The sequence below is a fragment of the Cydia splendana genome, chromosome 19, assembly GCF_910591565.1.
Source record: "Cydia splendana chromosome 19, ilCydSple1.2, whole genome shotgun sequence".
NCBI classification, from domain to species: domain Eukaryota; kingdom Metazoa; phylum Arthropoda; class Insecta; order Lepidoptera; family Tortricidae; genus Cydia; species Cydia splendana.
The window spans coordinates 3,911,856-3,937,054 of NC_085978.1; the positions used below are offsets into that span (position 1 = coordinate 3,911,856).

Genomic DNA, 25,199 nt, shown 5'->3' on the forward strand with positions numbered 1-25,199 from the left:
CCGCGTCTGTGTTTGTATGTTTGTTCGCGAAAAACTCAAAGTACTGGACGGATTTTCGTACAGTTTTCACCTATCAATAGCCTCGTGCCGTCCCATCATACAAAATTATAGCCAAGGAAGTTAGAATCTTGTTGTATTTTCAATTAGGTTGAATTTCATTTGTTCGAAAAATTAACAAGACAAATGAAATGCTACCTACTTTGTTTTTAATTAAGGTTGACATTCCATCGAAGCTGAGTGTACATCCTAATGTACATTGGGCGGCACGAAGATAGAGTGATTCTTGAGGAAGGTTTAGGTGTAAGTAGGTAGGTAATTTGTTAACCCGTGCGAAGCCGGGGCGGGGCGCTAGTGACTAATAAGAGAGGTACCTACCTTATTCCTTGTACCTATTAGATAAGACAAAAAGATAACTAAGCCCAGGTTTGAAGACACGAAATCATTAGGAAGTCCAAACCATCTCAACATACCTTTCTCAATTTAGTAATAAATCAGGGAAAATATTGAATACTGGAACTGGAAATTTTGCCTCCTGTGTAGTGGCACAGTTTATTATACTGTACTATAGTACTAACGTACAGTATGGACACTCCCTGCCTCCCGTTGAAAGTGCCGCCCACCCGCTCTCGGTTACCTCTCAGTTACCGGCTGGCAAGGACGCAACGACGCGGTGCGCAGAGCGGAGGCCATGTAAAATATTAAACAAATATTTACAAATCCTTTTGTAATGGGCGTGTGTTGTGCTGTGCAGGGCCGGATTAACCCTAAGTCAAAGTAGGCAACTGCCTAGGGGCCCCGCCTCGGCTTGGGGGCCCCGCCTCGGCTAGGGGGCCCTGGCGGCTCAGCGCGCACCAAATAAAACTTTGTTCCATAGGCTCAACATTCATGAGTAAATTTTTTATTCTTATAATAATGAATAACAAATTATTGTTTTTTTTTTGATCCATTCTTTAAATTAATGAAATACTGTAATAAAATTGAAGCAATACGTAAAAGTTTACGAGGCGCATTCTGCGTAGGTACCTGTTGTAAAGTTGTAATTTGAGGTTTTCAGGGAAAATAGTTCGAAAAAAATTTCGAACAACCAACAACTTATTATTATTATTATTTCGAGTCAGAATCACGAGGACTAGATTGATTAAAACAAAGAAAAAGAAAGAAGACGAAAGTGTTCCCAGTTTTTCAAAGGAATGCTCGACCTTCAGCCTCAATTTACCATTGGTTTATTGTGTTCCACATCTCCTCTACTTCAGCTTAGCCTTTGGCGTCGCTGCGCCAAGCTCGGCCTGCGGTCTCACTTTTTAATACAAAGGACATTGGTTCGTGTCTGTGCTGAACTATTTATCCTGAAGCCTGATGAAGCACGGCTTTGACTTTGCATGAAAGCTCGCCTCATTGGGACACTTCGGACTTTTAGGCCCAAATGAAGATCGATACCCGGCCTTTTAACACGGTTTCACAATTTGCGATATTGTCAAAAAATTTCGCGCTCGCTGCGCTCGCGTTTATTTTTGCTTCTTTAATTTACCCTGTATCTACATGTTAGCTTGACTGGTGAATTAATAGAGGTACCTAGACCATGAAAAGTCTACAATGATTTTGATAGCATACACAGTGCAAGTGTTATTTATACGTCATAATATCATAGAAGTTTTGACGTTTAAAATAACACTTGCACTGCGATTGCTATCAATATTGTTGCAGGCTTATCTTGGTCTAACTCTAGTAATTTAAGTAATTCTTTATTATTAGGTTGATTCTAATCATGTAGCTCGGCGTTTGGTCTTATGGTCGGACAATGGCTGTTCAGCCTCTCGAAATATTAACTATTGAGAAAATCAACTTTGCGGCACTAGTTGAGCTTAGCTTTTAGCTAGTAAATTAGAGATAGATAAGAAAGTGACGCTGAAGCTCTCATCTTTAGTATTCCACTGGGAATTGGCCTTAAGCCTAAAGGGCTCTCCCCACACTTGACGCGACGCGGAATCGGCAAAAACCAATAGAATAGCTTTATGTCCACGCAATAAGCGCGAAACAGACATCGTTCGATTTGGATCGGCTCGGCCGACGCCTGAAGATTGAAATTAAAAACGCAAACTTTTTTTTCCCTGTACTGAATGTGCTGTGTGCAGAATTTACTGTAGGGGGCCCCGAGCTTCGCACTGCCTAGGGGCCCCGACATGCTTAATCCGGCTCTGGTGCTGTGTACGGTTGTTTAAGCTCTATAAACGACAAAACTAAAAGAAAGTTCCACAGATTCCCATTGTATGAATCAAGGCAAGTACATACCCAGTTATTTTTAAAGTGTTTTATGTTTTAGTAGAATACCAACTTACAATAGGTACTTATGTTTAGTATTTCTTTTACCCTATCTGTTTTAGACCTAAACCTATCAGATCACACTGAAAACAACACAATATCTATATGAACAAAAAATCATGTTTTCAACGTACGTAATATTTTCGGTGGCCTGAATTTCCTTACAAAAATTTTGTTACTTCGTTTATACTGATTCAAAATAGGAAACTATTGTATAAATCGAGCTTAGATACCTTACAGCATAATATGATTCTTATTTCTTCCTAATTCGCGCAATGAGTTTTGGGTCATTGAGGTCATCGAACTTGTCAACAAAATGGCGGGAACCCTAGCACGTCTCACTCACACAAGCATGGTACGCGTTCACCTACACGAGCTTAGACTGTGTGCGTAGGAACGCGTTTGTTTCATACATTTGATCGCCAGTGTCCGGGGTGTGGTAGTGGTCTAATTAAGTACCTACTTACGCGGGCACCCTCGTCATTCCTCATTAATTAATAACAGTTATAGTAGATAACATAGCTAAGTAATTACAATACATAAGTACCTAGTACCTACATCGATAGAATAAATAATGTCGCCTCCACTGCACTTTTGCGCGACCGTATTTTCACTACTGTCATGTATTGGTGACCCTTTGTGTGACCTAGGTATTTATATTTGAATAATAGACATTTGGTTTTTGTGATCTACCTATTAAGAAGAAAACTCAATGCACGATTTGCTAGCTTAAGCCTAGTTCACTTAAAAGAAATATTGTCACAGAATAAATAATAGTACTAGGTACAGAAGACTCACTCTCTAACAAAACGCGTCTGTTACGATCAGCACAGATATGGCCGCAAGGTGGCGACAGCGCCACGCGCGGCTTATGGCTTTCCCCAAAATTGGGGCGGAACGGATGTACTTTTAGCTACCTGTAGCAAAGCGACGAAAACGCGGAGTGAGCCACGCCTGATATTGTATCAATGTTGTATCACTTCTATCTATCAACTATCGCCTATCTAGGTATGCGAGCGACATATAAAATAAAATCCACAGCACAGTAGGTACGTGTGGCATTGATAAAAGGCCTGATAAACTTCAATGATATAGGAATAGGGCCTATATTATAGGTAACTGCTTACAGTACCTACGTGAAATACATGGAATACTTATTGATCGCTTCGCCTAACTGCGCATGTGTAATATGCGCTGTGGGAGGCGAAAGCGATAAGCTTTTTTATTTTAGTCAGTCCGCTAGAGGTTGCCTTGAGCTGTAGTCGCTTGCTCCGTTCGGAGATAAGTACCTAATATCTAGTAATTATTTACGTTAGAGCTCATCGAAGTTCTAATCAGTTCGTTCGTACGTATAGAGTCGTTATGTTATAGTTTTCGGTTGAAGGGTTTGATTTTATATCTCGATGCCAAAGAGTGGGCTATTTATGGCAATCGCAATGAAGGTGTTTCTCTACATCACATCACAACACAGTTCTCCAACCCGTATACATACCTAGATGTTGTTTTTCAGCTAATTCGTGTATCATCAGCAACGATGTCATGTATAGTTCGTTTTTTTTTAGCATTAGAAAGAACTTCAAAGAAGGTAAGCGATCTTGACATGTCTTTTAATTGAAAAACGCTTTATAAAAATCAGTAACTATTACTTATGAAAGTAGAAGACTATAAATGATCGTATTATAGATTCATAATTGTTACATATTTGCCGTAACTTATTTTTAAAACGTGTTTTTCATTTAAAAGACATCAAGATTGTTTACCTTATTTCTAATGCTAAAAAAAACGAACTATAGGTACCTACTTAAAGGAAGAAACTTTCTATTAACTCGTAGGCAAATGAATTAATGTCATAATACTTAAACATGTAGGACATGTAATTAATGGTTTGTAAGTACCTACTTTTGAATTTACCTAATGGTCCTAAATCTATTACGCGTACCTACTTAGGGGCTATTCATAAATGACGTCATTTCAAATGAGGGGGGGGGGGGGTCTGGACATCGGATGATGGTAGCATGACGTAGGAGGAAACGGGGTCATTCGAAGCATGATTTTTGGATGAAGTTAGGGGTGGGGGGGTCAAAAATAGATGACGTAATTTATGGACAGCCCCTTACCAAAGCACTTTTGAAGCAGGTAAGTTGGTTATTCAATCTTCCTCGTATCTTTATACCACTCATTATGGAAAAAAGTTTATGTACTTAAATTATATAAATACAGAATTATAATATATAAATTCTTGTTTAATTTACCTAACACCCAATAATATCATGAGCCTTCTTAATGTGGCGTCATGACACTGCTGGGCAAAACAGTAGGTATATTATAATACCTATGTAACATATATTAAATAGCGCGGTACTTAGAAACGATGATAGGCCACCTATACAGGGTGATTTCGGGGTCGTGAGCCAGAACCACTTTTTCTGACTCTGTAAATGATCCACATTATCATATGGTATTAGTATTTGATTAAAATAGAATTAGTTATTTTTTTCTTATTCTTCAAGTAAAATTAATGTTATACAAAGTAATTATGGTCACCCTATGACTTTTGACATACGCTGTATGGAAAGCGACAAGACGTCACATTGAGTAGGGTGACCAAATTGTATGCAAAAAAGTTTTTTCCTACTTGTCATCTGGAAAATAATCATCATTATTGGTGATAAACAATAATTAACAACATCATTAGGCTCATCTTTGAATTCTGTATGATGTCTGGCTCGCTTGCTCCACGACCCCGAAATCACCCTGTATAGTTAGTTAATTTAATGCATATTTCAAATTATTACTTTTAACGTTGCCTGCCGGAAGCCAAACTTTGCCTGGCTTAATAAAACAGTATTTACCTACTACCAAATAGCTGTCTACGATTGAGTCTCCCACGATGGCTTGTTTGATCGTAGAAGGGCAGAGAAGGGCAGCATCAGCATATGATCAAGATCCGTGTGAACATACCGTTATTGTGATTCTTTAAAGATTTCACATAGATTCTTTGCGACCATTGCATGTGTTGTCACAAAGAATCTTAGAAATTATAATGCTGAAAGTAACGAAAGACTCGACTTTGCGACTCATGCTTAGAGCATTTTTTACACTTTTTATCCTCTGCAGCGAGAACGAGAAAAGAGTTATTCAGAGGAAAAAATCTGGTTTATAAATGGAAAAACTGGAACAAGTCAAAGTAGAGTTCCAAGTCCAATCGGAAGACAGTTCCGGAGTTAGGAAGTTTGGTCCTGGACTCACGGAGCACATCAGTCCCGGAATTTCGACAATTACTATAAACGCTCCCTCAGGGCCGGATTTCCGCCTAGGCCCACAAGGCCCGGGCCTCGGGCCTAGGCAACCTAACAATGGCTTTGAGATGGTTGCATAGACAGTGCATAAATGTCACAGAAAATAGACAGGCGGAACAAACAGGCGTGCTTGGCCAGAAGAATTGCTAGGGGGCCCGTCTAAATTCCAAGTGCCTATTAGAGATGCGCCGGATATTCGGTTACTATCCGGTATCCGGCCATTATTTTAATATTCAGCCGGATACCGGATAGTGACCTACTATCCGGCCGGATACCGGATAGTAACATTGCTTGATTTCGGAGTAAACAAAATTGGATTTAAGAAACAGTCACGGTCACAATAATCCTACTCGTTTATTATTATAAAACAATTTAAACATTCCACTGACTTGCACGCGCATGCACTCATTTCGAACCTAGAAATGCGTCCGCGCGAATGTTCACTAGGAAACAGGTCAAATTAAAATTAAAAATATTAAAGTAAATACCAAAACCTGCACAGTTGCGCACCTGAAATACCGAAATGTAGTTATAGTTTCGGCGGCCGGATACCGGATATCCGGCCTACCCATCGGCCAACCAACTATCCGTTGCATCTCTAATCCCCCTAGGTCACTAAATCCGGGCCTACATTTCCTCTTACAGAGTGTCTTTAGAAAGTTTCTCAGCGCATGACTAATCTTCCTTCTCTGCTTTCACAGTGTACAAATGCATACAGACTCACAGAACACAGACCGATGTAAGTCTGCCTTTCCACTGACGCGGAGATGAGGAGAATTAACAAATATATCATTGTTTGTAATCCACATATCTAAACTATAGTAAAACCTTCTTTTTGCAAGCTTTTGATATCAACTCTGATAAAACGGTGTATTCCCATTTGATCCCGCCCTCGTGCAGCGGGCCGAAAGTTGATGTTTTCCGGCCGGAGAACGGAAAAATGATTTTGACAATGTTTTTTTTTTAATCCACTTTTTTAACAATAAACATCACGTGAAATTTTACTATACATTCAAAATAAACAACATTGAACATTAGGTACCTACATTATTACTAGAGTTAGACTAAGTTAGCAGCGATTTTGATAACCCAGACTGTGCAAGTGTTATTTAAACGTCATAATTTCATAGAAGTTTGAAATAGCTTGGTCTAACTCTACATGTTTATAAAACATTAAAATAAATATGATTTTTGTTTTTCATTCGATGAACTCTGCATCGGGGCTAGTAAGAACTTTGCTATTGTCGGAAAAGCTAAGTTTCGACACGACATCAACTCAATTCAAGGTTCAAACTAGGGCTTCCAATACCGGGATCCCGGGATCCCGAAATACCGGGATCCCGTCTTTTTAAACGTATTTTTCAATACCGGTATTTTTAAATGCAATACCGGGATCCCGGTATTTTTAAAAACAAGGAAAATTTGCAGTATAAACCGTTTATATCCATTAGAATGGTCATATTCGGCTGTATTAAGAAGCTTTTACTACACGTCAGACGCATCTAACTTGCATCTAGCCCTTATTTTATTATTGAAATAAGATCGTTGCCTGAACGTCAGATAAATATTTGATGATTGGTGGTGGATGAATCCTGACACTGACAGTGAGATTAATATAGTTAGTACTTAAAATTTAAATTTTTAATTAAAAGGAACAAGGAACTGTAGTATGGCAAACTAATTTAGGCGGAAATTGTTGGACTAAAAATGTGACTGGTGAAGTCAACCAGTTGAATAAAATTATTGCCAACCTGGAGTGTGAAATAAAATTAATGCAGATGGCGACATTGATTGTTTATTGTTCTAAAAGCTTTTAGGACATATCTGGTGTTACAGTAACCCTTTTTAATTCCCCTTTTTAATAAAACTATATTTTTTTAAAGCAATTTATATTCAATACCGGGATCCCGGGATCCCGGTATTGATGAAGACAGTTTCGGTATTAATACCGGTATTGTGAGAAGTCCGGTATTTGGAAGCCCTAGTTCAAACGTTCGCAATACGCCCTATTATATAGCAAAAAATACTTACACCAAGTTTATTTCAATACTACTGGCGCCATCTAGTTTGTGTTATGGGAACTTGTAAACCCCTGAAACAACTCGTCTCGACATTCGCTTGTGTCGCTTTTAAAGGGGCCCACTGATTAACAGTCCGCCGGACGGTATCGGCCTGTCAGTTAGAACAAAATTTTGACAGTTCCGAACAACTGACAGGCCGATATCGTCCGGCGGACTGTTAATCAGTGGGCCCCTTAATAGATGTTGCCATGACATTTTCTTGACTTGACTGCAGTTTATTAAGGTGGTATTCCACCTGTCCATTCTGTCCAATCTGTATTTTGTCTAATATTTTGCTTAATGAGAGAGTGAGAGAGACGCAATGCACAATGGACTAAGATATTGGACAGATGGAATACCACCCTTAACAACTTCTCCAAATCTATGTGGGTAAAAACATTGACATAGATATCCAGGGACTGGCCTTACGGGCAATCAGTGTTGCCAACTCGGATTTTGAAAAAATGCTAGTCTAATGTCTAGATTATGCCAAAGTTTTTTGAAATATGCTAAAAAAAATGCTAAAATGTCACTTGAAAATAGACACTTAAAATAATATGGTGTCTAAAAATATTCACTAAAAAACACCGTACTTTGCCAGTAGAAAAAGGCGAGAAATTCAAATTTTCTATGGGGTGATAATCCTTCGCGCCTCCTTTTTTTTAAATTTGTGATTTTTATTTACTAAGGGAATGGCTTGACAGAATATAGTTACGACGGTTACGAGTCTGCTGTTGATGGGCAATATAGGCTGGCCACAGACGCACGGAATTTTCATTCGGTTTCCGGACGGTCAGGTGTGAAGTCTGTGAACGGGACGTCGCTATACACATAACTATACATGTCTCGTTTGCACCTGTCATTCCGTACGTCTGTGGCCAGCCTTATTATTGACCAAGTGAGCTCAAAATGCGAGCAAAAGCTTCTCCATTTCAGGCGTATAACCGCGAACATTGAAAATCGAAAATTTCCAGCAACTATCTCTGTCAATCTAATTACGCCTTAATTGGAGTAAAAGAGGTAGTTGCTCTAAATTTTCATTATCGACGTTCGTGGTAGGCCCTCTGTAAATTTATGTAGGTAAATACCTACAAGATCAGTGAAGGCCAGTCCAGGGCTATAACCGCGAAAATCGAAGTTCGCAAATTGCGGGCATTTTTCTCTGTCATTCTAATTACGCCTTCATTGGAGTAAAAGAGAAAGATCCCCGCAATTTGCGAATTTCGGTTTTCGCGGTAGCCCCTCAGATAGGACAATTGTCGGCCAACCTGATTAAATTGTCTGATCAAATCTGCAAAACGGAACTCAAATATGTCAAATCCACGAAAAAATCAGAGGTCAATTTAACTGAATTTATTTGCCATTTAAAAAAAAATATTCATATATAGTCCGTCGACGTCCATCCGCCCACAACAGTCAAAATTCATATGAAAATATGAACCACATAAGGCGATGGCGCATATTGTTGCTGCCAAGTTGGTGCAAACTTGGCTTAGACTAAATTATGCTAAAAAATATGCCAGATGCTAAATGGAAAATTTTGGGGCCAAAGTGAGTGAAATTATGCCAGATCTGGCATCATTTATGCCAAGTTGGCAACACTGCGGGCAATAATAATGAGGCATGACAGGGGCCAGTACAGCGGTGTGACACCGCTACAACGCGATTAGTTGATGAGTTCGCATCACGCGCGCGATTGGTTGATGAGTTCGTATCACGCGCACTATTGGTTGCGTTAGACTGCACGATTGGCTCGAATTCGTGAGTGACACCGCTGAACTAGTACCATTTTTTAGGGTTCCGTACCCAAAGGGTAAAACGGGACCCTATTACTAAGACTTCGCTGTCCGTCCGTCTGTCTGTCACCAGGCTGTATCTCACGAACCGTGATAGCTAGACAGTTGAAACTTTCACAGATGATGTATTTCTGTTGCCGCTATAACAACAAATACTAAAAACAGAATAAAATAAAGATATAAATGGGGCTCCCATACAACAAACGTGATTTTTGACCAAAGTTAAGCAACGTCGGGCGTGGTCAGTACTTGGATGGGTGACCGTTTGGTTTTTGCTTTTTAGGGTTCCGTACCCAAAGGGTTAAACGGGACCCTATTACTAAGACTCCGCTGTCCGTCCGTCTGTCACCAGGCTGTATCTCATGAACCGTGATAGCTAGACAGATGAAATTTTCACAGATGATATATTTCTGTTGCCGCTATAACAACAAATACTAAAAAGTACGGAACCCTCGGAGGGCGAGTCCGACTCGCACTTCTCCGGTTTTTTTTTTGCATTATGATACGGAACCCTTCGTGCGCGAGTCGGACTCGCACTTGCCCGGTTTTTTAACCCCGTACGGCCAGTTCTTAGATATATAAACTGAAATAAATGTCATATACTAAGAAAAAGTGACCAAGGCCTCCAGTGCCCCAGGCTGGAATCGAACCACGCTCAGAGGACGCTGGTTCGATTCCAGCCTGGGGCACTGGAGGCCTTGGTCACTTTTTCTTAGTATATGACATTTATTTCAGTTTATAATTTATATAGTAGTGTTTCTACTTGATAAAAACAAATTAAAAATATTTTCTGAAAATAATTTAATTTGTTCAAATACTTCATAGTATTGATTGGCAGCGCCATCTCTCTCGCTAGCTCGGTATCATCATGAGAATGATCCAGATAGAAGGTTCGAACCATACTGTTCTACCTTAGAGATGGCCAGGGGGCGCCACAAGCCTTCAGTAGGAAGTGCATATACTTGGAAAATTTGACTAATGTCGCTGTGGCCCGGTGGCCGAGTGGTTCAGGCACCTGCCGCGATAGCAGAGGACGCTGGTTCGATTCCAGCCTGGGGCACTGGAGGCCTTGGTCACTTTTTCTTAGTATATGACATTTATTTCAGTTTATAATTTATATAGTAGTGTTTCTACTTGATAAAAACAAATTAAAAATATTTTCTGAAAATAATTTAATTTGTTCAAATACTTCATAGTCTTAGATATATATACGTCAATGGGTAAAAATCATTAGGGTTCCGTACCCAAAAGGTAAAACGGGACCCTATTACTAAGACTTCGCTGTCCGTCCGTCTGTCTGTCACGAGGCTGTATCTCACGAACCGTGATAGCTAGACAGTTGAAACTTTCACAGATGATGTATTTCTGTTGCCGCTATAACAACAAATACTAAAAACAGAATAAAATAAAGATTTAAATGGGGCTCCCATACAACAAACGTGATTTTTGACCAAAGTTAAGCAACGTCGGGCGTGGTCAGTACTTGGATGGGTGACCGTTTTTTTTTTGCTTTTTTTTTTCATTATGGTACGGAATCTTCGTGCGCGAGCCCGACTCGCACTTGCCCGGTTTTTTTTTTCATATTCACGGGACAAAATGCTCACGGAGAAACCTCCATTCCTATTAGATACGCCGAAAGTAGCTTCTTCTTAGCTTTTCTTCCAACGTATTGGTATGATGGAAAGAGAAACGATTATTATCGGCTTATCAACTTTAGTAAACGTTTATGAATAAGGGGGTTATTGTATGACTGTTATCCTTGAATGTCATAGTTATGTTATGTAGTGAAGTAGGAAAACGGAATATCAGGAATTTTGTGAGGTACACACAGCAACACTCCTAACTGTACATCAGTGGACCTTATTACATAAGGCATAAGGTCCACCGATGTACAGTTAAGTGTGGGCGTCCGTATCAACTATCACAAGCTAAATCAGGCGTGGCTCACTCCGCGATTTCGTCGCTTTGCTACAGGTAGCTAAAAGTGTGTGCTACTCTGCAGCGGCGCCACCATAATGAATACCAATGAATTATATAGTGAAATGATGTACCTAAAAGGTACATCATGTACGTATAATGTTTATGGCTGTACCTGTGATAGGAAACGAAATAATCGACAAAGAAAGTGGCGCCGCTGGGGAGCATACTCCCCAGCGGCGCCACACAGTACTCATAGATAGAAAAGATATTAGCTATTTTTTTCTTATGTAAATTGATGTACTAATGCTGTTTATTACGTACCTATTGAAAAAAAGAATTATTTTGCATTGATTAGTGATTTTATTTACATTTTAATTCCGCGTTCCACCTAAACGGTATGAGTTGTAAGAGAGGCGCGCGGGTGAGCGAGATGGAGATAGAAATTCTTCCCGCCGGACCGCGCTCCCGCGGCCCGCTCCGATTTTCAATAATAAATATTTTTTCACCACACCAGCTCGGAAAGGCTTACTTTGCACTTCAAAAACTGATAGCAAAGTTGCATTTTATTCACATGTGAGGCAAAGTAATCAAAAGCAAATTTTGAGTTGTTTTCTTATGTTTGCTGGTAGAATTGACTTTTAAATGATGATTTTGGATGATCAATATTTAAAACCATTCATTTGGATTTGATTTGGTTTGATTTTGTTTGATATTTTACTTTAAATATTTGCTTCGGGTTGGTGTGGTGAAAAATGTTGTGTTTCACTCGGAGGCAAATTTTGTTTAACCCTCGTGCTTTGAAACCCTCGCAACGCTCAAGATTCCATTTTCGAACCACTCGCTACGCTCGTGGTTCAACTTTGGGATCTTTCGCTCGCTCGGATATCAATATTAGCACGAGCGGTTAAACAACAACTTTGCCCCCTTGTAAAACAAATAACTATTTCACCTCAGCAGCTCGAACAAGGGTACTTTGCTTCTTAAAAACAGTGAGCAAAATGCGATTTTGCTCACTGATTCATTTTGTCTCACTCAGTGAGCAAAATGCGATTTTGCTCACTGAGTGAGACAAAATGACATTCAAGCTTACTTTATAGTCAAATGTCATTTCAACATGCGGGGTCTAATACAAGTTTGATATACTTGGGTTCTATTATCTCTGTCCCTCTAGGAATGTTCTCACTGTTTAGGGTGAAAAATTTTGTGTACTACACGAGATCAAAGTTATTTACATCTCGTGCGCTTTTGAATCCCTTACTACGCTCAAGATTCTAAATTCTATATTATAGAATCTTTCGCTTGCACGGGACTCAAAATAAGCACTCGAAGAAATATCAAACTTTGATCTCTTGTTGTACAAATAACTATTGTTTTTGCTTTCGTTATGTTTCTGTCTGTACTTCTACTATCAAAAGGAAAATTATATTAAGTACGTTGTATTTTTTATATTTAAAAGTATATAATTAATAGTACATTACTACAGAGGCTGGGAAGTAAGGGGTTGCCGGCCGAATGCATATAGACGGCCGAACGTAGTGAGGCCGGATAGTTATGAGGCCGACAACCCCTTTTCACGCCGAGGTATGTATAGTGCTTTTCTTAAACATGCAATGAAATAATAATAAAAATTGATGATGATGATTGTTTCATGTCCTAATGTGATAGGTTATTCAGTGCGTGGGGTTCATAAGGGGAACGAAAATTTTATTATTTTTGCGCTACGACGCACGGTTTAAGAGCATTATAAAGTATTTTTTTTTTTTTATCTTTTTTTTTGTTTTTTTTTTAATATTAATTACGGGTTTCTTACAGAGGAACGAACATTTTATTATTTTTGCGCTACAACGCATGGTTTAGGAGATACAGACCTAGAAAAAATTTTTTTCCTTTTTTTTTCTTTTTTTTCTTTTCTTGTGTTTTTTTAAATGTTATTAAGGGGTTTCCTAAAGGGGAACGAAAATTTGATTATTTTTGCGCTACGACGTACGGTTTAGGAGATAACAGCATTATAAATAGTGTCCGACCGAAACATGTTTTTTTGCCGAAACCGAAACCGAAACCGAATGTTCGGCTTTGGCTCTAGTTTCGGCCGAAACCGAAACCGAACCTTTTGTAGACTTGATAAAATCGTTAAAAAAATGTCATAAAACCGCTTTTACACAAATATTATGGGGCTGTCAACACCCAATGTCCTTGAAATTGATGTTACTTAAGCAGTTTTTTAAGAAAATTACTAGAGTTAGACCAAGATAATTCTGCAACGATTTAGATAACACACGCAGTGCGAGTGTTATTTTAAACGTCAAAATTTCTATGAAATTATGACGTATAAATAACATTTGCACTAGTAGCACTGCGTATGCTATCAAAATCATTGCAGAATTTTCTTGGTCTAACTCTATTCATTCACCAGTCAAGCTAACATGTAGATCAGATACAGGGTCAACCAAAAAACCAACCGAAAACGCGAGCGCAGCGAGCGCGAAATTTTTTGTTAACAATATCGCAAGGGAAGTAACGGGAGTGGAAAACCGAGAAAAAGGTGGATGGACTGTCAGTGTGAGAGATGATATGAAACGAACGTAAGTGAATGATGAGATGACGGGCGAGAGAGAGGTATGGAAGAAAAAGACATGCTGCGCCGACCCCAAATAAATGGGATAAGGGCAAGTGAATGATGATAATCGCAAGGCCGGGTACCGATCTTCACCTGGGCCTAAAAGTCCGAAGTGCCCCAGTGAGGCGAACTTTCATGCGAAGTAAAAGCCGTGCTTCAGGCTTCAAGATAAGTAGTTGAGCACAGACTCCAACCAATGTCCATTGTATTAAAAAGCGAGACGCGCAGGCCGAGCATGGCGCAGCGAGGCGAACGGCTAAGTTGAAGTAGAGGACATGTGGAACACAAACCAAATGGTAAATTGAGGTAAAAAGTGAGGCTAAGGTCGAGCATTCGTATGAAAAACTGTACTGGGGACACTTTTAAGGGTTTTTTCTTCGTTTTAATCAATAGTCAGAAAATCATCTTTGCAGCACTACTTGAGCGTAGCCTTTAGCCTCGCTTAAAATTTGCCATTAGAGGTAGATAGGAAAGTGACTGAATAAGAGCGAAAAATACATCGTTCGACTCGGGCCGAGCTGATACTCGGCCAACGGCTACGTGCGATAGTGCTATCTCATTCACTCCGATACAATGTGTGCAATAGACAGTGTGCGCATTATAGGTATTGACAGCCTCATAAGACTGCGTCGACCGTCCAGTGGCGCCCTTATTGGTGGAATTGTGTTTTATAATATACCTATACATGAATCAGTAAACGTAGGTTATTACTATTGTTGTCCTACTTATTCCCCAACTTTTGGTCTTTTTCCGAAGTGCCATTTCGTAAGTTTCGGCCCGGCCGAAAGGTTCGGCCGTTTTTTGGCCGAAACCGAAACTACAGCCGAAACATGATTTTTTGGCCGAAACTGGCCGAAACCGAAACCGAAACCGAACTTTCGGTCGGACACTAATTATAAAGTTTTTTTTTGTTTTTATTATTTTTTTATTTTTTGTGATTTTTTTTAAATATTAATTAAGGGTTTCTTACAGAGGAACGAACATTTTATTATTTTTGCGCTACGACGCATGGTTTAGGAGATACAGCCCTATAAATATTTTTTTTGCTTTTTTTTTTCTTTTTTTACTTTTCTTGTTTTTTTTTTTTAATATTAATTAAGGGTTTCTTACAGAGGAACGAACATTTTATTATTTTTGCGCTACGACGCATGGTTTAGGAGATACAGTCCTATAAAAAAAATTTTTGCTTTTTTTTTTTCTTTTTTTTCTTTTCTTGTGTTTTTTTAAATGTTATTAAGGGGTTTCCTAAAGGGGAACGAAAATTTGATTATTTTTGCGCTACGACGTACGGTTTAGGAGATACAGCATTATAAAGTTTTTTTGTTATTATTTTTTTCTTTTTTGTGGTTTTTTTTAATATTAATTAAGGGTTTCTTACAGAGGAACGAACATTTTATTATTTTTGCGCTGCGGCGCACGGTTTAGGAGATACAGCCCTATAAAGATTTAAAAAAAAAAAGAAATCGTACCATAAACCATAAACTGCCTATAGTTTTTTTTTTAAAGCGGTGCGATAGTGTGTCATCACTTTAATGGCTGAATGCCACGATGGTGTGTCACACATATCTGTGAAATGGAAATTAAAAAAAAAAATTACTTCCCGGCCTAGGCCTTAAATTTTGTATGAAGTTCCTTTACAGTTCTCTGGAGTTGCTCCGCCCTAAACGTGATACTTCGAAGCCTGATATAACGCCCGGAGTGACGACATTTCATTGCATGTTTGAGAAAATAACATTATTTTGACTTTCGTTATGTTCATGTGTATGTAAAAAGAAAAATAGTTATTGGTTTTACAAGGGGGCAAAGTGTTGTTTAACCGCTCGTGCTAATATTGATACCCGAGCAAGCGAAAGATTCCAAAATTATATAAAAATAGCGAATTATTGGTTCGAATAATCGAATCTTAAGCGTTGCGAGGGTTTTCGCGACACAACATTTTTCACCACACCAACCCGACGAAAATACTAAATATAAAATATCAAAGAAATAAATAAATAAATATCATAGGACATTTTTACACAAATTGACAAATCCCCACAGTAAGCTCAAGAAGGCTTGTATTGTGGGTACTCAGACCACGATATACATATATATATATATATATATATATACACACACACACACACACACGTACTCACTGAATACCCATGAATGAATATCCATGACTCAGAAAAAAATATCTGTGCTCATCACACAAATAAACGCCCTTACTGGGATTCGAACCCATGACCATCGGCTTCACAGACAGGGTCACAACCCATTAGGCCAGACCTGTCGTCAAAATCAAACCAAATCAAATATGTATAAATGACTTTTTTTTTATATATTTATCGTTCATTATAATCATTAAAAGTCAATTCTACCAGCCAGCATAAGTTAACAAGTTCAATAGAGTTAGACCAAAAAGTCTGCAGCGATTTTGATAGCCCAAGCAGTGCAGGTGTTATTTAAAACGTCAAACTTCTATGAAATTATGACATATAAATAACACTTGCACTGCGTGCGCTATCAAATTTATAGGCTGGTATAATTGACTTTTACTATACGCGATATAATCCGTTTTAATAGTTTTATTTCCTGAGTAAAAATCGCGGTAACCGAAGACTACATATTATACGTAACGTATAAGTTAACAACTCAAAATTGGCATTAGGTAATTTAATTTTCACCACACCACCTCGGAAAGACTTACTTTGCACTTCAAAAACGAGTCAAAAACGGATAGCAAAGTTGCACTTTGCTATCAGTAATTCACGTGTGAGGCAAAGTAATCAAATGAAAATTTCGAGTAGTTTTCTTATGTTTACTGGTAGAATTGACTTTTAAATGATGATTTTCGATGAAATAATTTAATAACATTCATTTATTTTGTTTGAATTTGATTTGGTTTGATTTTGTTTGATATTTTACATTTAATATTTGCTTCGGGTTGGTGTGGTGAAAAATTTTGTATTTCACTCGGGGGCAAATTTTGTTTACCGGCTTTAACGCTCATGCTTTGAAACCATGCTTTAGCTTGAAAACGAGCGGTTAAACCACACTTTGCCCCTTTGTAAAACCAATAACTATTTTTCTTTTTACATACACATGAACATAACGAAAGCCAAAACAAAAATATTATTGTTAAAAATAAGTTCAAAAACTAAAACCCGACTACTGAAAATCGCAATGAAACAAGATAGAATTATTATCTGAAACTATCATTAATACAGAAAATGTTATTTAATTATATACTTTTAATATAAAAATATACAACGTACTTAATATAATTTTCCTTTTGATATAGAAGTACAGACACAGAAACATAACGAAAGCAAGAACAAAAATATTTACTATTGAAAATCGGAGCGGGCCGCGGGAGCGCGGTCCGGCGGGAAGAAATTCTATCTCCATCTCGCTCACCCGCGCGCCTGTCTTACAACCCATACCGTTTAGGTGGAACGCGGAATTAAAATGTAAATAAAATCACTAATCAATGCAAAATAATTCTTTTTTTCAATAGGTACGTAATAAACAGCATTAGTACATCAATTTACATAAGAAAAAAATAGCTAATATCATTTCTATCTATGAGTACTGTGTGGCGCCGCTGGGGAGTATGCTCCCCAGCGGCGCCACTTTCAATGTCGATTATTTCGTTTTCTATCACAGGTATAGCCATAAACATTATACGTACATGATGTACCTTTTAGGTACATCATTTCACCATATAATTCATTGGTATTCATTATGGTGGCGCCGCTGCAGAGTAGCACACCTAAAAGTACATCCGTTCCGCCCCAATTTTGGGGTTTGCCATAAGCCGCGCGTGGCGCTGTCGCCACCTAGCGGCCATATCTGTGCTGATCGTAACAGACGCGTTTTGTTAGAGAGTGAGTCTTCTGCACCTCTCTCTTTACCTCCTCTTCATTACCACCGAATCCGTGCCAGATACGAGTTCGCGCAGTGAAATAAAACAAACACAAACTTTCAAATTTTCTTTAATCAATAATTTAAAGCTTACAGGAGACATTTTTTTAAGTTGTAATACGTAAGCGACCGCATCACGGGACGCGACACAAACTGAAATTTCGCCACTATTCATTACTACCAAAATCGCTCGGCGCATCTAATGCGTCTGCGCGGTCTTCGTAACCAGTCCATGATTGCTTCACACAGTCCATAATACATCTGAAACCTGCTACACTATTCCAAATCTGAGCTCCCCATCTGAGCAAGCCGTTCAAACGGGGATATATTTACACCGGTACACACAAGGCATAAGGCGAAAAGGTATACGCAATATTGCTTTGTTGAGCCAATTTATTTGACACTGGGACGGTATAATCCAGGGTCATGAAATGATATCTAATTGACGTGCTCAGGTCTCATTTTGTTCGAAAATTAAATGACCAATCAATGATAATGTATCTTGACAATCCACCCTACCGTCCTAAGCCTAAAGACCCTAAACCATTTTGAGTATGAAGTTTGGAGAAGTTTGTACAGCGATAAATTTAAAATCTAAACTTTAAAGTAATTTTTGGATGTTTAATTTAAACTTTAACGTTGACGTGAGGATTGTCAAGACCATACTAAAATACTTGATTGGGATATATTGCAAAAAACTCCACAAATCGCTAAAACGTCGTACAGTGGAATACGTAAAACGTTTAAAAAAATATACTATCCGTAGTTCGTGGAATCCCAAAACTCAAATGCTAGTCTTTTACATTTGGGGACGCTCCAAAATCCTTTACAAAAATGTTCTTAACGAAATGAACACACGACATCCATCGTAAACGAAAATCTTCTCCTCTCATAAATGACGTAGTAACAAAAATGCTAACAAACACAACCGTAGACATACATAAACATTATACAATATATATTATTCTGCATACTATATTTCCGTTCATTCGTTATCATTCACTCGTTCCGTTCACTCAAACAGTTCATCATTCGCATTTGTCAACTACCCAATCTTTCCCGCGATACTCCGTGAAGTGTCACCGCCGGGTCAAATAATCAAGCACATATGAAAAACTAAATAATTCACTTAGCCATCAATATCTTCAAATAATTTCCAATACAAACATGTCACAGAAGTATTACGTAGATATTTTTTTACTTAACTAATAGCTTGTTTAATTATTTAGTTTTCCAATCAATTCGCTTGTCGGCGGCATACATTATCTAGTTCCACTCATTCTTTCTTTTAGTCACATATCGGGTGGCGCTGTTTTTACATTTCTAAGTATATCTCCCATTTTAAATACAGATAAGTCAGGGTCAAACGTTCAATAATAATGATGAAATATATCGTCATATTATAGGCTAGGTTACATGTGAACTAAGACGGCATTTCTAGCTTATTTTTAAGCCGAAATATCATCAGTATTATTGACTGCGTCCAACTGTAATAATAGTCAAAATAAGGGAGCTGACACGGGGCTAAATAATACGTTATACGATACCAGAATCTACGAGTAAACTCACTATACAAAGAAATACATCAAAAAGTTAACCCCTCAGCTGCTACCTCGGACTACAGCTACCATTCCATGATAATCATTTGTCTCTTTCCGTCCTTGAAATGTACGAAAGAAAGAGGCATAATCTTTATTCTATTACATGAGTTAGAAGTCAGTTGCGTTGTGAAAAGGGCAGACATGTAGTGGCTACGCTTTTAGTGATTCGATCTACATATTGGAACGACATAACGTATTGACATTATTTGTTGACAGTGTCTGCCCTAACAACCGTCACTGTTTTAAAACATAATTATGTAGAAATTCAAATCATGTCTTATAGAATACCTTTTTAAACAATAGCGGTAACTGTATTTTTTTTTTGTAATTTTAAGTGGCAAAGTACCTACCTATTATTGTTTTGTTTAATAACACGTATTCAGTCCATCAATCAAAAAACTCGGGTCTACATGAATAAACTTTATAAATATTATATTTTTCTTTATACATATTTCAAAAATGGCAGAAAATGTAAATATATATTCACAGTAAAATTATTTTCTACCATATTTTTTTATAAACAGTCTATCATGTAGACAAAAGTTATATTAATGTAATAGACGTGGGAATTTCTATCAGGTAACATGTTTTACAATACTGTCAATAATTTCATAACATTTCAGGTATCAATGACATAATTTGACCATAATAGTTACAGACTGTCAAAACTTCAACATTATTTTCCTTTCACTGCAATGATGATATTATTTTCATAACCTGAAATTTATATTGACAGGACATAAATTTGAATTTTTGCATCCACCCAGATTTCAGTTGTCCATTTGACAAGTGTTTTGATATTAGCTGCCATTTTGTCAAAATATCGCCGAGAAATTGCCAACGAGATTTTAGTCATAATGCACTTTGTTACATTATTTGACATATTATATGTATTTATCTATTGAAGTTCCGGCAAACTATGTATATAATCTAACGTGTCCGTTTTTCTAAAAAAACACTGGTGATACTGGTTGTAATACGTCATACGTCAAATTAGTCAACATTATAAACTGGGATTTGGTGCATCATGGGTGAAAAATACTTTTATTTCGTAAGACGTATGTTAGCCATTTCGTTATCCAATCCACAGCATGAAAATACCAGCTTTTCATGCAATAGGCAGAGTTATTGATTAAAGACATGTCAAGTCCAAGAAAAAAACGTGTCCTCGAAGTTTGACCACTGAAATAGATGGCCTTGTACAAACAGCAACACTCTTCACTGTCCATCGGTGGACCTTATTACAAAAGGCATAAGATCTATCTTAGACTTTCATATACAATCAATACATTTTTGCTATAGGTGATCTCTGTAAGTAGGTACTTTAAGATATGATACAATAAAATGGCCAGACAAAAAGGTGCATGCAGGGACAACCCGGATGTCAGGATGGCCGTGTTAGAACAATCAGTTAATAATCGGATCTGACTGGCAGCGCCCGGGGATGACATAAAGGAACCAGTTTATAAAACTTAAGTTAGTCACAAATAATTTACTTTACATTTTTAAGTGTTTTTAGGGTACTATTTCAATTGTGTCAGTCCAAATACTCCAAAGAAGCTTGAGCAATTAATTAACTGTGCAGTATTAAGACTATTTTGTGAGATATATTTCCAAACCTCTTGAATGCCGGAACGTGGATCCGCGCAGTAGGTATTGAATTCTAATTAATTAATAATTCGAGTTCAATACCTACTAACGTGGATCCGCGTTCCGGCATTCGAGAGGTTAATCAAAGTAATACCAGTTATTTAGGTTTTGTGTGAAATGAAACTTGATGAATCGATTGAAATAGTACCTTAAATTACGTTTCTCGTGGCCTTCATACATCAACCTAATGAGTTTCGGGCGATGAATAACTCAGTTCGAACAGCGGATTACAAATGAGTTTTGTCTAAGGGTGGTATTCCACCTGTCCAATGTTATTGTGTCTCACTCTCTCATTAAAGTAAAATGTGAGACGCAATACACATTGGACAAAGATATTGCACAGATAGAATACCACCCTAATATAGAGTATAATAACCACTATCCATGCACATGGTATCAAGATTGGTTTACATTTCATACTCCAGATGTCGCTACTGTTTTGCTAATTATAGTCTGTGCAACTATAGTGACCAATAAACATAGATATATTACTGTTTTCAACGTCCCAACTGGAAATATCTATAACCGTTCACGAATATTTTTTGTATTTTCTGACTATCTCTAAATACAGAATAGTTGCTCAGACTATAAGGTAACTTTGTACAGATGTTTTGATTTCCAAAGTGTGGAATTTACACTATAAACGCCATAGAGTCCGTCCAACCTAACTTTGCACTGATTTGAACAGAAGAAAGTGAAAGTGTCATTATATTAACGTCACATTTTCATAGAAATTTGACATTAATGATTTAAGTTGGCGCCTAAGAACGTTCTCCGGTTAGTATGGGAAACGTTCTCGCTCGAGAATATTTGCCACAGTAAACGGAAGCACGTTCTCGAGAATGACACAATTCTAATGATGACATTGCCACACCTTGCCATTACAAATATCATGCAGAATTCGCTTGCTCCAACTCTAATATCATCATTGAACTATTATTACTTTATTACTAACGTATAGAACCAGTATTTTGCGTCATGAGTTGATATTGTTTTGACATCTAACCATATAAGTGGAGCGTGAATCTCGCGTTTAAACGCGTACGCGCCATAAATATTACGGCGCTTACGGCGTTTTGTTCGCGTGGTACAGATTGCGACAATTTCTAATGTTTGGTGTGGCTTCTCTACAGTAATAATAACTCAATGAATATAGGAATTTTGACGTTTATCGTGGCATTTTCCACAGCGTCTGCGCGTTAGCTCGGTCTGACTCTTAGTGCCAGTTGCATCACCCGCACTTGACAGACTGACCGTCACCGGGCGCGCCGCGACGTTTTACTATAAAACTTCCAATACAATAAAATTTAGCGATGACAAACAGTTTGGTGCAACCGACCCTTACTCTTAATTTTTTAGCCTCAACATTTCACACCGTCTGAAGAACCTACGCCGTCGCTTTAAAAAAGAATATATCCATAGAGCGTTCAGTTGCGCAGCGGCGGCGCCGGCGAGTGGTGGTGGCGCTCGAGGTCCTCCAGGGAGAGCGCGTTGGGCACGTGCACGGAGGGCAGCTTGCCGGCCGAGGCGCGCGCCAGCAGCTCGGGCGAGAACCAGCGCGCCAGCTGGTTGTCGCCGCCGCCCGTGCCGCCCACGCCTACACCGCCTAGTTCTGTTAAAACACAAAAAAAAAATTAAAACAAATTACGAAACAAGCATACGGCCCGCCTTATGGTAAGCGGTCACCGTAGCCTATAGACGCCTGAAACTCTACAGGCGTTACATGCGGGTTGCGGACCCTAACACCCCGCACCCTCGTTGAGCTCTGGCAACCTTATTCACCGGCAGGAACACAACACTATCAGTAGGGTCTAGGTCTAGGTGTTATTTGTGCTAAAATGTCATTTTATATTTACCACTTGTTTTTCTGTGAGGAACTGTAACGAGGAGACCAAACTTAAATTTACCCATTTTTTTGTTTAAAATTACGCCTTTATACGTTAAAAATTGGCGCAAATATTAGGATTTCTTCTAATTCTTGAGGTATCTTAGGGAATCGTGGCAAAAATACGGGACAACGGTAAGAAAATGATGATAATTCATAAAATGTAAAGTATCACAAATATAATAATTACCGTTGAGACTCCTCTGATGAGACTGGACTAGCAAATGGTGCAGAGTGGTGCCGCCGGCGATGCCGCGGGTCATATTGTTCATGTTGTTCATATTGTTTAGCTGTTATAAATATAATATTTACCGTTGAGACTCCTCTGATGAGACTGGACTAGCAATTGGTGCAGAGTGGTGCCCCCGGCGATGCCGCGGGTCATGTTGTTCATATTGTTCATGTTGTTCATATTGTTTAGCTGCAATCATAACAAAATTCATTAATTAGCACCGCAGCACAAGAGCATTAGGGCTCATTTAGACGGCGCGCGAACTCGCATGCGATTTTAGTTACCTACACTGCGGACCATTGAGGTAACATCAACTCAGCCGACAGATCAAATAACGCAATGTAATGAAACTCGTATGCGAGATCTCGCATTAGTATGGAGGGCTATTCCCATAGTCAATTTTGTAGTCACGGTACATTTACTGCCATCTATCGACACACGATTAAAACTTAAAATAAAATTGAAAATGTATAAATTAATCAAAAAATGTATACGGATAAATGATTTTTAATTTTTATTGTTCCATATTGACCCATGTTCTTTCACTGAAATGTGTTAAAATTGTTAAATATCAAACGGTGTCTACAACGCCATCTAGCCGAGAATAGGCCAAAGGTATGGCGCCATCTATTCGAGAATGACTTTTTCTTGATTTCCGAGGCACGTTTTTTTTCTGAAACTTTATTTATCTTATACGGAGTTACATATATCTTTGCTTGGTGTTAAGAGACGCTTTACTCTGTCAATATCACGCCAAAAAACAGCATTCGTCGTTATCGTGTTTGCCAAAACAACCGTATTTTCAAGTCCACGTGACCCATATTTTATGCTCGTCAGTGCACAAACATAATATAATAGGCTATTCCACATGTTTTTTCAAATATATTTATTAATATTCGTATAGCTTTGATAGCATGAAAATAACATCGCTACAGCTCGGTACAGTGACGTCACTCAAATGAGACAAAATGGTGGTCGGCGTTTGTGGACACGTGACATATAGATAATTAAACTCCCATTTAACACAGAATAAATAATAGTACTAGGTACAGAAGGTTCACTCTCTAACAAAACGCGTCTATCTATTACGACAGATATGACCGCAAGGTGGCGCAAGCGCGAGTAGGCGTCCGTAGTGGTGCGCGGCAACTACTACTGCTAGACACCAACATTGGTGTGAGACGCATGTACTTGTAGCGACGCGACGAAATCGCGGAGTGAGCCACGCCTGCTGTTATGAAAATATTGAAACTCACCGCATTGGGTACTTGCTGCCTCTGTTGCGGATGCAGGAACTGACGTACGCTGCCCGACATTTGCTGTAAACGATCAAAAGGTTTTACAAATTGAGCAATTTCTCTATATTTTCGTCTCTATCGAAGCAAAAACTATGTACATATAATAGAAACATATAGTCATTTTATGCTCGACTTGTAACGGTACTCGCCCCGCTCGGCCTTTTTAATGGTGGGCTGCTGTTGTACGGTCTAAGGCCGTTCTTCATAAACGTCTGTCGCATCTAAAATGACGTTATAATCGTTTCTCCGTAGCTGTTATTTTGACGTGTATTAAATATTAATCATAGACAAAGGGGGTAAAACATAATGCAAAAATGAAACTACCTGCTGTTGATAATGGTGTTGGTAGTCTGCCGGTGACGGCGCGTATCCCATAGGTGGCGCTGCTCCGCTCTGGTTGCCCTGTCACAATTTAATTTATTTCTTACAACTTTATTACAAAACACTGATTTAAACTTTCACGATTATTAAACATTATCAAACTGCACAACGGGACTTAATCGCGTATTTAAGTTTTAAGATTTACCTCCGACGTTTCGAGGACGGCGTTGTTTGCTGGAGTCAGGACCAAACCACTGGATTGAGCTGCATAACCCTAAAATCCTCTCCACGG

At 38.5% G+C, this 25,199-nt stretch overlaps 1 protein-coding gene and 1 long non-coding RNA gene across 2 annotated transcripts in view; both read right to left on the reverse strand.

The window, feature by feature from the left end:
- The window catches only part of LOC134799946 (uncharacterized), a 42,490-nt gene extending 24,721 nt beyond the window's left edge, over positions 1–17,769 (reverse strand). The window contains exon 1 of the long non-coding RNA XR_010145487.1: positions 17,688–17,769. This is a non-coding gene — a long non-coding RNA (uncharacterized LOC134799946). The remainder of the gene's footprint in view (positions 1–17,687) is intronic.
- A 206-nt stretch (positions 17,770–17,975) lies between these two features.
- LOC134799926 (eukaryotic translation initiation factor 4E transporter-like) overlaps positions 17,976–25,199 on the reverse strand; it is a 41,310-nt gene continuing 34,086 nt past the window's right edge. Inside the window, exons 21-25 of the mRNA XM_063772364.1 lie at positions 24,911–24,988; positions 24,545–24,607; positions 23,462–23,477; positions 23,247–23,336; positions 17,976–22,783 (exon numbers count right to left, since the gene is read on the reverse strand). Coding sequence (XP_063628434.1) covers positions 22,599–22,783; positions 23,247–23,336; positions 23,462–23,477; positions 24,545–24,607; positions 24,911–24,988 — 432 coding nt within the window. The 3' untranslated portion in view covers positions 17,976–22,598. The remainder of the gene's footprint in view (positions 22,784–23,246; positions 23,337–23,461; positions 23,478–24,544; positions 24,608–24,910; positions 24,989–25,199) is intronic.